The sequence below is a fragment of the Apium graveolens genome, chromosome 7 (assembly GCF_009905375.1).
Source record: "Apium graveolens cultivar Ventura chromosome 7, ASM990537v1, whole genome shotgun sequence".
NCBI lineage: Eukaryota > Viridiplantae > Streptophyta > Magnoliopsida > Apiales > Apiaceae > Apium > Apium graveolens.
In genome coordinates this window covers 46898987-46915193 of record NC_133653.1, presented here as the reverse complement: position 1 = coordinate 46915193, position 16207 = coordinate 46898987, and the positions used below count along the sequence as shown (strand labels likewise).

The following is a 16207-nucleotide window of genomic DNA, read 5'->3' as shown; positions in this document are numbered from 1 at the left end:
TACTTATTCGTCTTTGATGCGTAGCTAACATCTAAGATTGGTTGTTAATCTCTGTTGAAGCGACAGTGAAAATAAAGGTTTAGAACTTGCCATGCTAGCATAGGTTTATGTATGAATTGACATGCAAGATTCGTAGTGTAATTTTAACCATCTTACACACCCTATGTAATCATTATAGATAACTTGCTCTTAAATCGTTATGTTTTTAAATCTTATAGACATATGGGGTAGGGCTGCACATTGGCTGGGTTGGGCCGGTGTTACCTATTTAACGACCCAACCTATTTATTGCGGGTTATAAAAATATTAAACTATTAATCTCGAAAAAAATTATTAAACTCAACCCTATTAACTAGGTGATGGGTTGGGTCGGGTTGTGTAACACCCCCAAATCCGGGGTCGGGGATCCGGGTTGTTACGAGTTCCATTTCCCTTAATAACACCCAATCTTAATAAATAATCAACTACTCTGTACTGTGACCCCACAATAAACACACACACCACAAGTTATAGTCTCAGAGATGAATATCCAAAAATAATCACAAGTCATTTTATTCCACAATTATCTGCCAATACACCTTAAAAGGTTTTCTGAATAAATTAACATTTTCTTTGCCATTATTACAATTCATAAATATACATAAATCTGGTACATCAAAAGTTGAAAGCCTAGCCTATTGGTAGCTCCTACCTCAACTATAGCGACATCAACGCCTATAAAAAATTGCGGAACGTTTCCTATCCGCTCGTGAATCGGGAGCTTGGTCCTGTTCATCTTCTCTATCTGATGTTGTGTGATGAAAGAAGAAAGCAAGGGTGAGCAGCAAGCCCACCAAAATAATATGTATAATGATTAATAATATATGAGCCTTCTCATAGTACTCATGAAAGTCTTGGTCAAAAGAAATGAACCAAGTTGATATCTTAATGCGATGAAGTCGCAAAATATTCAGTATATATATATACATATATACTTTTCAAAATATTGGAAGTCCTCTTCCATGCATAATACACACAGAGTTCCAGTGTATAACTGTATAAAAATATCGTTGCAAGGTGATCTCATATATCTAACCTTGTCTCAACATTTTTCTGAAAATCTTTGTCATGCATAAGATAATCATTTACTAGATATAAGTTTAAAAGATGAAGTTACAAGATACTCCAATATACTTATATCTTTTCCAAATACTACTTGAACTACCACCGTTCAAGTTATAATTAGTTTCAAAAGTTCATCACACTGATGAGACTACAAGATAAGACTTGAATAGATTCAATCTTTGAAATATTTTGAAGGAAATGAAGTTATGATATACTTCATTAAGTCCCGATATATATATACACCTATATATATACATACATTTCCTGAAAACCTTTGTCATGTAAAGTATGAACAGAATTACAATATCCAATAAATTTGGAAAGGAAAGAATTTTGGCATAAACCTGATATCTTGCTGATCAGGCAAAGATACCAATAAGTAACCTTTTCTACTAGTAGATGGACGAATTCCCCACTGGTCATCACCCTGGTCGCAATAGGACCTTATGCTGGACTGCCACTCAGCCACTTATGCATTTGATGGACTCCCACTGAGCCACTTACACTATCATGGATGCCCATTGAGCCCATGTTGCTTATGCCGACTCGATAGATGGACTTACTTCCCGAACGTTGGGTAAGTAATCAATTCATTTACCAAAACTGCAACCTTGTTGCGAATATAAAATACACCATAGAGCCGGATCCCTCAGGTTTTGAGCGAGTATTTAAATCCCCCTTTTAAAATGAAGATCTTAAATACAAAAATGAGTTTTGGGATCCGCTCTAACTTTTAAAAATCATTTTGAAGACTCGAAAACACTTTAAAGAGTGTTTGGAGTAATGATGATTTAATAAGATAAATCAGTCTCAATGTATTTAGAAAATATCTGAATATTATTATTTAAATAATATTCACATAAAGAATAATCTTTATACAAATAATTGAAGTAGAAGTTGTAAGACTTATACTTGAAATGAGTATTAAATAACCAAAGATATACTTATACGAAAGTACTATCTTTATTTGAATAATCGAAAATAAGTTTGATTATCGAAACATTATTCTTTAATAAAATAAAGAATATTAATAAATAACAAGCGGAGTCATAATACCTCGAATGAATATTATAAATAATATTCATTAAATAAAATAACGGAGTCATACATTTTCAAATGAATATTCAATTAATAATCATTAATAATATAACTGAGTCATAAGCCCTCGAATGAATATTCGAAATAATATTCAATAATAAAATAAAGGAGTCATAAGTCCTCGGATGAATATTCGAAATAATATTCAATAATAAAATAAAGGAGTCATAAGTCCTCGGATGAATATTCGAAATAATATTCAATAATAAAATAAAGTTAAAGTTATCGAATAAACCTTATTCGATTAATAGTTTTGAAAACTATAACCATATATATATAAAAATATATATATTATACTCGGGAACATCGACTCCCGGTTTAGAAATATGTTCACCTTTTGATCCCCTATACTAAGGGTAAACTCAATACCGCTTATCTCTAGCATAGGTATTATGCAACTGTAAGCATTTTAACCAACAGATATATAATCCAAGAATATGAAACAGGCATGCATATATACCATATCACATGCTATAATATATCGCAAGAACTTGCTAATAATAAATATGCATTTATCGCAAGATCATGCATATACACATATACATCACAACAACAGTATAACGGGTAGAAAACTTGCCTGAGCGACTGGGGGTTACGAATGGCTCGGGACGAGTCTGGTAACCTATAAGTAACAAGTAAGTTGGAATTAAACCAAAGTCACTTGTAAATCTATACTCTAACCAACTCAGACTCTAACGCTCGTTTTGCGCTTACTGATTCTCTTAAGTCACTCGAGTACCCTCGGCTCCACCATTTTTAATAATTTAACCATTACGAGTTTTAAGGCGATTCCTTCGCGAGCGTCTTACCAACTGCCTAACATACTTAACATAATTGTTTCATACATTAATTAACCCTTTAAGGTCTTTAACCTATGTTTCAAAGTAAGGCGAGGGGTAAGGGTTCGTTCACGAAACGTCGTTACTTAAAACGGCCGTTTCTCCTAAACCGTTCATCGGAATCAAACGAACTACATATCAAAACGAAGCTCGTAACATGAACTATCTAAACATGGCAATGGTCAAAACCTAGCAGGGAGTTTTCGGGTCCAAATGTTATGAACAAAAGCAGTCTAAAGTAAATCGGACATTACGACGGCTATGTTTACGCGATTTCCCAAATTTAAACCAACTCAAAATAACCACAATTCAACCCCAATTCACAACCCAATCCAAACTCCATCCAAAATACATTACAACAGCCCCAAACCAACTCATTATAATCCATTTAATTACTCCTAAAACTTGAATTTAAACTATACTACATTCTTTAACCAAATCTTAAGATTTCAACAAATCAATCACCACCATTCCAACCCAAACTCTTAAACAAACAAGTTTCAAGCTACTCTTTACCCTCACAACCATAATCAACCTAATATATAAATTAAAGCTAGGGTTTGGAGTTTATACCTTCCTTGGAGAGTGGAGAATCAAGAGAATGGCTTGGAATCACCCTTAAAGTCCTTATCCAAGCTTAATCTAAACAAAACTTCAAGAACACAAATTTTAGTTCTTGAAAAACACTATTCACCATCTTCTTCCATGATTTATAGAAAAAGATTGGCTTGGAATTAGAATCTTAAACTTATAGGAAGTATGTAACTATCCATGGGGAAGCTTAGATAAATACCTTGCTAAATAGTAAGTGGTGGAGCTTGGATCTTCATTTTTTAAGAAAAGAAGCCGAGAGCTTCATGAAGAAATGGAGGAGTTTTTGTGTTTTGTTTGGTGAAAAATGAAATGTTTGCTTGGGTGGTTGAATTTTGAGTTGTTTTAGGTTAATTATTTAATTAACCTTGATTTTGTGTGGTTACAATTCAACCACACTTCCTTCCCTTCTATGTCATGCTTATGTCATCATGTGGTGTCATCCTTCCCTCTTTGTCCTCTTCCCATTGGTTGGATGACATCATCCCCTCTAATCTCTTTGATTAACTTCCTAATTGTTTGCCTAATGACCGCTGATCTGTTATACGGTTCGCTTAACTTTCATTTTCGTTTATCGTTTGAGGGATCATACCCGGGATCTTATTACTTAGGTTCCCTTAACCTTTCTCAATATATTATATTCCTTTTATGATCCTCTCTTATAATCCTTTAATTTAAATCCTTCTTATCTTGTTACCTTATACTCAATTCTTTTCGTATCTAGTGGATTTCCGGGAAAAGTCAAAGTATTCGGAATTGGATTCTGATGATCTTTACATACACTTATATACCATATAGAGTACTAATAAAATCTCAGAATATCCATAACAGAATCCCTACATAGTGGGGCATGAAAAGTTTTCTCATTCAGCAAAAACACTATTCATAAGGGTTTCAAAAATTTCCAAAAATTGGGGTTATTACAGGTTGGGTTGGATTAATCGGGTTGATTAAGAAATAAACCTGTCAAAATTACATATAACTAATGTTAATTGTAAAATATAAAAATTAAAAAATTAAAAGTAGGAAATTAAGTATGGAATCCAGAATGTTACATCATCCATAAATAATTAAGTAATCCCAAATATTACATCATCCATAAGTAGGGTTGTTGTTGCATATAATTCTCCAGCATCCTTATCTTCCGTGTTTCTTTGCCGATAGTTTGAACTAGAGAAGGACCTCCACTCTCCTGTTACATGTTAACATTTACAAGTCTAATACGCATGTTATGCTAATAATCTGAAAGTACACATGATCACTGTCCAAAAGAAGATGGCATCTAAAAACTATTAATGTGTTGCTGCGCAACACTATCAAATTCAAGTCAAGCGGGTATGTATAGTAACAAGAAAAGGCAGAAAGGTATATATTCATCTACTAATTGTAGTGACACGGCCTTGTATGGTTTTTCATCCATATCGACCGCTAGGATGTTTGCAGCTTTTTGAAAAAGGCATTTATACACAGAGAGTTTTCCCGTACCAAGTTACTATCTTCTTCTTTTTCTAAAATGTAAGCTAAAATAGAACTGAAATACTGATTCAAATTAAGCCATTAAAAACAAGCACTGTCAGATGCAACGGCCACAAATTAAACCATTAACTCAAATTCTTTAGGACATAAAAATAGAACTCAATTGTTATATAATATTATAAATTTTATTTATCACATATGCATATAATAACACGGAAAAAACCTCCCTGCTTAAGGCAGTTGTAGAACAAGGGAATATCATACATTGGCTAAACAAGTCTAAACAAACTTAGGCATTTACCTTTGAGAACCAGGATCTTAATATATGTTGCATCTGCAAATTAACTGGAGAACAAAACAAGCTTATTCACTAATTAATTGGAGAACAAAACAAGCAAATATCTTTCTTTTATTTTTTTGTGTAAAAAAGCCTGATGACGCAGAAGCATATAAATCAAAACAAAGATTGAGCAATCAGTGAATTAAATCAAGACTTTATAAATGAATCTACTAATCACAAATAAACAGGTTAAATCAAGAAAAAAATCAAATCATACAAGTTTAAAATGAATATCACTACCTATTAAATCATCTAAATCATCAGGTCATTCATTTCGTTACCAAAGATTAGGATTATCAAATAAAATCAAAAGACGACATATACAATCAGTCAATAATTACCAAAGATTAAGATTAGCCAGGATACTAATTGAAGATTATCAAAGATTGATCAAAGATTTGACAAATGATACAAATAAAATCATACAACTCAAATAAAGATAAATAAAACAAAATATTTAAAAAGATTAAAAGAATCAGCTTACAAATTGATTGAAGATTTGGAAAATATTGAGCGGCTGTTGTCTGAGAGAGAGAGTATGTGAGCGACTGTATAATATGTAATGTAATATTGTACTGACTAGGGTTTAGTTGGTGGATGCAATATTATAAATGGGTCGGGATATTTAAAATGGGCTGGGCTTAGTAATATAACCGGGTTGGGTTGGTTTAGGTTTTTAAAAAGATAAAATCTGACCCAACCCATTATAAACGGCCCAAGTAAAAAATAACTCAATTAACCCACGATTTTAAACGGTTCGGTTTAAAAGGCTCATTTTAGGGTTGGGTTGGGTCGGGTTTTGCGGGTTACGTAACCCATGAGCAGCACTAATAGGGGGTATAAGCATAATTGGTGTCTATTTGGCTTCTATCTTGACTATGGATGCCTAATAGTAGGGTATACGTATATCAAAAGATATTATATACTAATTTCGTGTTATCTCATTAGTTATCATCACCATCGCATGATATTGATAAAGACATAAACTTTGAATGAAGTATTTAATGAAGTTAGAATCCCATGTTTTATTCTCATATAAGTAATTCACTTTTAATCTCGTAGTTAATGCATGCTAGTATAATCTCTTAAGTAATTAATCAAATCAAACTTGTTACTTGTCTTAGTTGTGAACGATAATCATACATTGTTGCATAAGTGCATAATCTGAACTTAACCTAAACCAGTCTTTGTGGGAACGAACTTGACTTAAATCTTATACTACTTGTGATCACGTACGCTTGCGCGTATTTTCGCGTGTGTTTTAGTGCGAACAATCATTTTATAAACTTCTTTGTACGGGCGATTTAAGATACGGTTATGTTATGAGTAAACTAATGATTTGTGTCATGCACTTCTTTCTTTTCCCCGTTAATAGTAATTAACTGTTTAATGTTTTAAAATCATAACAGACCGTCCCGACTTTTCTCAGACCGGAAACTAGGAAGCAGCTTACTGGTATTAAACATATTTTAGTCAATGGAATTAAGTGGGAAAGCATATACAACGATGAAATGGGAATTATTCATCGTTTAAAGGCATTGTTTAATTTTTTTGATCTGTCGGAAAATGATATGATATTGTTTAGTATTGATATAAATGGTGAGTTGTCTGCAAAGCTTTTCATGCCTGAAAGAATGGAAATAACATCTTCGAAAGCAGAAAGTAGCAACAGGAGTATGGGGACTGGCATTTATTCTCAGGCTGAGGACACCGGAGTGGAGACAACTATTGAAGGGGTATGTAATTATAAATTTTAATTCAGTTATAATTCCAGAATCCTTTCAAATCAATAGGATACTAGTGTATTATATGTATATTTAGAAACAGCCAAAGCTTAAGTGGTGTTGGGTGCTGGAACGGAAGTGGATAATGCAGCTATAGATGAGGCTAATACTGGAATGGCCGGTGTGGTCATGAACGAAAATAACAAGGAAGATAATACGCATGCATAGAACCATCTCCAGTTCTCTAAAAGATTGTCAAGAAGCAACCTGAATAATAGATGCCACGAAGTGGTAATTTCATAAACATTAGCCTGGAATAGAACAATTCTAATATTAGACTTATGAATATTTTTTTTAGAAGAAAGTAGTTGGAGTGGTACTGAAATAACAAATTTTATGCAGCATCTTCTAAGGGCTATGAGATTTATAAATCAGGAGTGGAGAAGTGGTGATATTGCAAGGTTCAGAACACACCGAGGAATTTGGGATATTAGAATAGTTATGAACCATATGACGGCGAGATTTTCGGGTGGATGGAGCAATTTCATCAGGGATCATGACATCAAGGAAGATGATGTTATGCATTTCATTTTGCGGGAAAATGATGATGTTCTTACATTTGACATTGAAGTTAATCCTGTAAATTAGTACGTGATGTCGGTAATTTTCTACCTTCCTATGCATTGATTAATATTTTTAATGTATTTGTTCTGGTACTAAGATAATGTCGGAATATTGTTGTCGAAATTGTAAATTTGTCCATCTGGTTGTGCTTTGATACAATCCTTTTAGTAATGTAATTTATTTGTGGATGATATGGGATACTTTAATATTTATGCGACTACGACGTTGGTAAAAATTAATGTTCACTTTATTGTCAAATTTTTTTGCGCCTCCTACTTTTGTTGGCTTAACTTCATAAATAACTTTGATTTGGAAGTAAATTAGTTGCTACAGTGACTACTACACATTCATTACTATTAAGTTTCACATTCGAAACCATATTAAACTTATCTCTCAAATCCAATTTATGTTACAAAAATTTTAATATAGTAAATATGTCATGCTTTTATTTAATGTAATATTAGCATATTCTGCACAAAGAAGTACTAATTATAAAATTGTAGAAAACTCCAGCATAATGCTATTAAAAATTTTAAATACATAATATGTAAATCCAAAATCCGGGTGAACATATACTCGAAGAAACAATAAATAACATTGCTCGAAAATAATGAGCACGCTTATTCCACATTTTGAAACCACTTTATTTTAGGTAAATATCACAAGCTCTTAAATATCATAAAATATTCCGACCCCACCTACTGTTTCATGCATCAGTTATCGATATTCAATAACCTACATAACACACGGTACACAAGAGTTAGAGTACGAATACTAATTTATATAAGAGTAATTGACAGTTTGTAACCCACTTTTATTTTCATTTTTGTGATTTGGGTCTACATTATTTTCTCTGTCAACTTACACCCCATAAAATTAATTTCGCTTCTATTTGCACCCCATTGACGACTTTCCATCCAAGTTGACCGTTAACTTTAACGGAATCGGGGGCATTTCAGTATATTAGTAATTAAACCAGAAGAAAATAAGAGTATTTGGCACTTTTTAACTCATTTGTTTGGGCGTTTTTTCAATTCGGGTCTATATTATGTTTCCTTGCAAGTTGCACCTTTAACTTTGAATTTCGCTTTGTTTTGCACCCCCTGGACCGTTTTTAACTTTTATATCAGGGGTAAAATCGAAAATTTCTGATTTCCAAGAACAAATCGTCGGATCCTTAGATTTTCCAATCCAAACCAACAAATAAATACATGAATCAAGTCCAAAACCAAGTTAAAGGATTTGTAGGTTTGGATTGGGAAATCGAAACATCCGGTGATTTGTTTTTGAAGACCAAAAAAATCTGATTTTACCCCTAATATAAAAGTTAAAAACGGTCCAGGGATGTAAAACAAAGCGAAATTCAAAGTTAAAGGTGCAACTTGCAAGGAAACATAATATAGACCCGAATTGAAAAAACTTCCAAAGAAATGGGTTATAAAGTGCTAATTACTCTTATTTTCGTTTGTTTTAATTAGTAATTTACAGAAATGCCCCAGCTTCCGTTAAAGTTAACGGTTATCTTGGATGGAAAGTCGTTATTGGGGTGCAAATAAAAGCGAAATTAATTTTTATGGGGTGCATGTTGACAGAGAAAATAATGTAGACCAAAATCGTAAAAATGAAAATAAAAAAGGGTTATAAAGTGTCAATTACTCTTTATATAATATTATAAATATGAGTTAATTTAATGTGCGTACCTCCGTCTCAAGGTTCCGACTTCTGGATAGTCAATATTGATAAAATTGAAGGCAAATTACCTATACGAATTATGCCTTTTTTAAATAGAATGATAATATAACTTTAGGAATGCTTGACATGAAATTAGTTACAGTGCAATTGTTCACTTTATAATCTTAATATATAGATGCCGGAAAGAAAGAAAATTTACCTTGATAAATGTTGACAATCTTCAGCTCTGTTCCTATATCCTGGTATAAAAAGACTCAGTATTTGGTGGTAAATTATCCACAAAATAAACACGGTGCGATGTCCTAAAATGAAAGTTACGACATGAGAATTTAACCTTCAGGAACAAATATTTTAGCAATTTACATTGTAATCATCTGGATTATATAAATATAATACATAATTTCTTACTCTTCGTCATTTAGTCTGATGCGCACTATATCCCTTGCACCAAATATGCTCAAGATTGTTCGCATTGGTTCTAAGTCCTCGACAACACCAATTACATCTGTTTAAAAATTGTAAAGTAATCAAGATGATAAGTTTAAATTTCGTGTGTGTCAACGTTTAAAATGATGTACCCTGTGGAATAAACAGGCATCTCATCATAATTATTATTCAAAAGAGAGTTGGCTATAGCAGGAAGAGGAGTCAATTCAAACTTGTGGCGCGGAATCATGAGAGTATCCACAGGCACGACATCCACAATAATGATGGGAAGGAACCGTATGCAGTTTACAGGAATGTACACACCAGTTGCGGGCATGACACCCCATGTTTAGCAATTTCATATTTTCATCATTTGTAGCTTAGAAATCCTTACTTTTAATCCTTCATTCTCCATTTTCATTTGTATCTCATTTATTGTCTTTCTTATTTTATCTATACTATTATACCATATTCACTTTTTCTAGTATGTGTTCATAGGTATACGCTAAGAATTTGTAACTGATAAATTATCCACAAAATATTGATGGAGAGCTCATTAATAATCATGGACCCCCTAAATGCACAAAAATCTCCACCTATTAAATTTTTACAATTCATCAATCACATTTTCTTAGCATGTGTCCATGGGCATACACTAGACAAACCTATTATATTATATTAAAAACGAAACAATGAAAATTTGGTTTGTAGTCGGTGATCATCGTAATTATAATTATATTTAAAATAAAATATTCTCATAAATAAATTACTATTCACAATATAATTATATAAATACAAATAGAATTGTAATATATCTAATAGTTTTGATTTAAACAAAATATTATATAATATTTAATAAAATTATACTATTATTAATGAAGGATATCATGAAACTCTTAATTTTCAAGTTTGAACACACATATATCCATCAAAGAATCTTAGCCTTGTACTTCTCTGGATCCACTTCACTGCTAACTAGTGATGATACATCTATGCAATTTTTATGTATATTGTGAATCATATACAGTCAAAATCAAAAGCCATGACATTTAACAAGCAACAATCCTAATTCACGTCCTAATTAACCCGACTAACTCTCAATGATTCCTACTACAAATTCGATCAGCACCAGGAAGAAAAAAACATAATGAAAGTAGTAGTTGCAATGCATCATCACCTAATACATCTGCTGTCATACACAATCATCTCTTTGCTATTAAAATTTTAATATTTCATCACACAGTCGGAAAACATTACTTTTTCTATACAAATTTCTTCACAAAATCTTACCCTAATATAAAAACACATGAGTTTACATTAATATTAAGTATTACCCACTCACAAACAAGAATCAACTAAACTTATAGTATCGAAAAAATAATTTCGGTAAAAACAAACAAAAGGAATATTACCATTAGTAACAAGGACTGGTTCTTGAAGTTGTTGGTCTTGTTCAAATGCTGAATACTTGAGCTTTTTCTTACTACACCTTCCAAGGGGATGTTTTCTGGGGACTTTCTCTTTGATATCCGATGAGTCCGAGTGATAGCCGGTGACAACTACACTTCTTCGAGCCCTAACTGATCTTCTTAGATAAAGTACCAAGGAGCAAAAACTTCTCTTAAGAATAGCCCCCGTTATCCAGATGAATAAGGTGATGAGAACTAATAGTATAGATATCCGGTAAGGAATTCGGGGATGACAAGAGGTGCTACTGTTTTTGTGACCAGAATTGATGAGGATGTTAAGGTCGATCAAGTATGAAAGTTGTTCAAACAATAAATTAATTTCAAGGGAGAGGATTACAAGTTAATTCCATTTGTGCTGGTCCAAATATGTGTCCTGGAATTACAATGGGTTCAGCGTCAGTGGAATTAATACTTAGCAAATAGTATGTTGCAATTTTTAAATGGAAGTTGCCTAGCAGGATGGAACCTGAAGATAATTAACATGAAAAAAGTGTTTGTATAAACAAAAAGTTTCCACTTCACCTGGTACCTGTCAAACATAAATATCAAACTGAGGAATCCATTATTAAATTTCTTCCACTGTGCTCTCGCCAAATCCGGTATGCTTTAAAAATGTAGACGTAGAATGTCCTGTCTCAAAATTTTACCTGCCGTCATAAAACCAACAAATCAAATTCTCCAACCCATGTAGAACAAACAAGTCTATATAGCAGACATGGAAGAGAGACAATGGGACTCTGACTACTGATCGCACAAGCACAAGAATCATCCTGTAAAATGCCCAATGCAAGCTGATCCCTAGTCCGCTAAATAAATGTTGGTTATCAATGAAAATCATCTTCTATCATATTATAAAACTAGGAAATTCATAAATGGGCTATTAGCTATATAGCAAGAGCATGCTAAAAAAGGACCTTAATGACCACAACTTTCGGAAGGTACCTGTGTTGCAGATTAAGATGCCAAGGTTATTTTAGAGGAGACACCAATTGCAGCTGCAGAAGGCTGATCTAATTTCATGGCTTTGTTAGCTTAGAAGCTAGAACAAACCTGTCATAGTCGTCAATTTGGCAGTAACTAAACTAGTAGTTGATGGTTCAGCCTGATTTGAAGTAGAGAAGCCAACAAAAGGTGGTAAAGATGGCCTGTATATACCAAAATATTTCAGAGTACAGGAGGCAACCCAGAATCAGGAAGTGAACTAAGAAAAGAAACTTTCACTAGAAACTGAAAAGCAATAATGTTTCTTTAGCCAAGTTGAACATTCCTCACGATATGAATATATAACAAAAGAGATAGATAGTTCCTGTACTTGAAGAAATTCAAGTTGATGAAACGGCCTTACCCCGTACCATAACTGGAGTTTATACTTGTACAATTAATCCTTCAACTCTCAGAGAGATAGATGACACATGCAAATGTTCAGTAATCAGTAAATTCCAACTTAAACAATTACGTACTCCAACTTAAAGCAAGTTCATTTTACATTCAAATAAACAAATAATTTACCATAAAAGGAGTAAAAAACTGGGAAAAAAGTAATCAAGATTTTGGAACTAAAATGTTTAATAACTATCACACTTGAAATAGCACTCGGACTTATCAAGCGAGACAATACATATCCAAACAATTGTGTATCACACTGGCTAGCTATTCTTGAGGATCCGATACTCATAATCACTTCTCAATTTATCATGTATAATGAATATATTAAGTTTATAGCTATTAATGAAAAGAGAAGATGCTTTAGTGCTTCAATATTGATTCAATTAGAGAGAACCCCATATATCATATAAATAAGTGGCATGATCCCTTGTAATTTGTAAATCTACCCTACCAAAGGAAAGTCACACATAGTTACTATGGTAAATCCCATAACAACGTAATAATTGTTAGTTTTTCAAACATCAAGCAAAGATACCTCACAATTCCTTACTGACTGCAGCAACCGATTTTTCATCCTCTCAATTTTTTTGTTAGCAGTATTACAGTGCACATTGATTGCCTCAAACGGCCAGAAAGCTTCACTCTCGTGACCAATTTTTTGAATTCGACTTCAACATCAGAGTGAACCACTTTTGCATATATCCCTCTCTACTGTCAGAGTCCTAATTTTCTTCTTCCTTGGGCAAAAAACCGTCTTGGATATACTTATACTTCCCGCTCGCCATCAGAGATATAATGCATCCAGAAACATATGCTCGCTGGCTCGCCCATGAAGTTAGTGCAATTGATCAAAAGCCGTTAACAGTTACTGGACAAATGGTGTAATTCTAAATGATAGGATGGTCCGCTCTATCCAAATTCCATTTTATGGGATCTACTTTTCACTTTTGTAGCTAGCAAGTTTATTCATAAAGAAACCAAGAATACATATAAATCGAATACAAGTAATGTAAATTCAAGTGCTTACAAGATAATTAAATTGAAGATCATGAGTACATCATCACAGCATGCTGGAGTGGGGAAGTATTGGCGTGAATTAGACATGTCGGGGGATCTCACGCACCCTCTGGCACCCCGTAGTTCCGCCACTGACTACAGTCATAATCGTTGTGATGCTGGTTCTTAACTGTCAAGATAAATTTCATAGATTTGCATTCTTCTCGTAGATAGCATTTAACTGTTCAAGGCATGCTATGAAAATATGTTGATGTACAAGAAGGAATTATGCATAGCAGAATAATGCAATTCTAGATTAGGAGGCAAAGCTTTTAAGAATAAACCTTAAAAGGCTTAGCTTCATAACTCAAGCAGAAGCCTGATACAGAACTTATAATTAAAGAAAATGCAAAGATAGAGAAATTATTTCATATGATAAATCAACCATGTTCCCCACTCAAAAAGAGCCCACCAAAGAAAAAAGTTAACACCATAAAAATAAACCACTACATGTAATTAAAAAAACAAAAAGAAATTGAGCTCCTTAATATTATGTTCCAGTTATAACTATTTTTGTGAGTACATTAAAATCCACTTATGACAAGAATGAAACATAGCCACAAACCAAACAATACCATACTAGACACTTAACGTCTTAACGACATACTTTTTAAACAAAGCAAATACCTAAAACACGGTTCACTCACTCGAGAGTCCTCAGAGTTTGTGCTATTATAGTAAACCAGGACCAACTATGGATAAAAACAATGTACGATAAGGATTTCACAACTTCCCAAGTGAGTTTCCAAGTAACTTTAACTAAATGTTAGATGCAAACGAAAACTGACCGAAATACATTGAACTAATAACAAACCCAAAATATATCCTCTATCATTGTAGTACTGAGAAATTCTCAAATATAGCAACATCAAACTAAGAAATGGCCTACAATACGAGGAATTCACTTGCACATGGAGAGGTCATTTTAGAATCAACCAGTCACAAGTCTAGAAGCTGATCATTGGAGGAAACTCCAACTGATATTGGTGCAGGTGACATTTAAATGGGGGTATTACTGACAATTCAAAGTCAAGCCAGATTTCATAAGAAAATAAGAACAAGCTAAAAAGTTATAAGGAAAGCAAGTGATGCATGTTAACCAGATAGGTATTCTTTCATACTGAACATTGCACTAATATGTGACACGATGACAAGTCAGTCATAGTCACATAGTATATGCTCCAATAAAGAAGATTGAACAAAGTGACTTGTTACAGTGTCATAACTAAAACACAAATCCATATCCACACCACCAAGAAGAAAACCTTTTACATCATATGTCTAAATACAATAGAAATAGGATAAATTTCCTGACAAATACCCTATCAGAGGAAATTTAGCACAGAGTTGATATCGTACCCCAAAAATATTCATGATTGTTAGTTTTCAAACATTAAGTTATCACTTACATACTAACTTAAGCAGCTGATTATTTGTTCTCTCAAATTCATATTTAGCAGCATTATATTGTTCATTGATCGCCTCAAATTCCGCATGAGCCTCCTCTTTCTCTGCTTGAAGTTTACTGAGCTCAGCTTCAACTTCAGAACGAGCTTCTATGCATTGATCCCTCTCTACAGCCAGATTTTTAACTCTCTTTTTTTCCTCGGACAGCTCCTCCGTCAGCTTAAGTAATGCACCTGTCAGCTCTTCTCTTTTAAGCTTTAAAGATTCTACATAAGTCTCAGCTCTAAACAGTTTCTCTTGAGCACCAGATAATATATTTGAAACAACAGACAGAGCCATCTCTTGCTGAATGTAACGAGCGTTTCTATCCCGGTCATTCTTTTCCTTCTTTTTAGCAGCATATTCCATCACTCGACGGTGTTCAATCAGCTTGTTAACTTCTCTGCTAAAATATGTAAAATCATCTCCAAATGCTCTCAGTGCAGTGAAACTCCTATTTGCAAGATTAGTCATGTCATTGTGACTCAATTTGTCCGCAGAACTTGTGAGGCAGGCCACCAACTGAGATTTCAAGACAGAGGCTGTATTCACGAGGTGTTGATTCACAAGGTGTTGTCCATCCTGACTTTTATCTTCTTCTCGGGAATCTGGTTTCAGTGTATGTTCCACCGGAGAAGAAGGAATGTCCACTACTAAAACCCCATCCCTCGACGAACCAGGTGGCATTTCAGGATCTGCATCTAATAGCCCTGTTTGAGGGTTTACAACGCTTTCCTCCATCTTCTTCTTAGTTGGATTTACCTCCATTGATTCTTCATTTCCCTCACTTCCGCCCGCGGTTGTAGTAGGTAAAGCAGTTATCTTTCTTTTACGATATACAGAGGAGGTGGCATTTTTTGAAGACGGGGATTTTGAGGGCAGGCTTTCTTTGGTACAAGGAACGAGATCTTTTCTCACCGTGTCTTTTGTATAATG

At 33.6% G+C, this 16207-nt stretch overlaps 1 protein-coding gene across 8 annotated transcripts; it reads right to left on the bottom strand.

Annotated features, from left to right (window-relative positions):
* Nucleotides 1-4545: 4545 nt before the first annotated feature.
* Nucleotides 4546-14156, bottom strand: LOC141670860 (uncharacterized). Of its 8 annotated transcripts, none has more exons than XM_074476901.1 (9): nucleotides 12326-14156; nucleotides 11913-12030; nucleotides 11721-11756; nucleotides 11327-11628; nucleotides 9897-9993; nucleotides 9688-9790; nucleotides 9497-9556; nucleotides 4688-4824; nucleotides 4546-4595 (listed from the first exon to the last, which is right to left on the bottom strand). In XM_074476901.1, the coding sequence occupies exons 2-6, from the start codon at nucleotides 11921-11923 to the stop codon at nucleotides 9721-9723; spliced, it is 516 nt and encodes a 171-aa protein (XP_074333002.1). In that variant the 5' UTR covers nucleotides 11924-12030; nucleotides 12326-14156; the 3' UTR covers nucleotides 4546-4595; nucleotides 4688-4824; nucleotides 9497-9556; nucleotides 9688-9720. The 8 variants fall into 8 exon arrangements, 6 of the variants coding, with proteins under 6 accessions (XP_074333002.1, XP_074333001.1, XP_074332999.1 ...); XM_074476898.1 differs by lacking the exons at nucleotides 4546-4595; nucleotides 4688-4824 and adding an exon at nucleotides 8311-8531 and having other exon boundaries at nucleotides 12326-12528; nucleotides 13305-14156; XM_074476899.1 differs by lacking the exons at nucleotides 4546-4595; nucleotides 4688-4824 and adding an exon at nucleotides 8311-8531 and having other exon boundaries at nucleotides 12326-13587; nucleotides 13797-14156.
* Between the last annotated feature and the right edge of the window lie 2051 nt (nucleotides 14157-16207).

Excerpts from the sequence above, each read along its gene's own strand:
- LOC141670860 (XM_074476901.1), bottom strand. Across the intron at positions 9,994-11,326 it reads ACCAGTCCTTGTTACTAATG|ATGTAATTGGTGTTGTCGAG; the intron begins GTAATATTCCTT and ends ATTTTTAAACAG. Across the intron at positions 9,791-9,896 it reads ATCAGACTAAATGACGAAGA|GACATCGCACCGTGTTTATT; the intron begins GTAAGAAATTAT and ends CTTTCATTTTAG.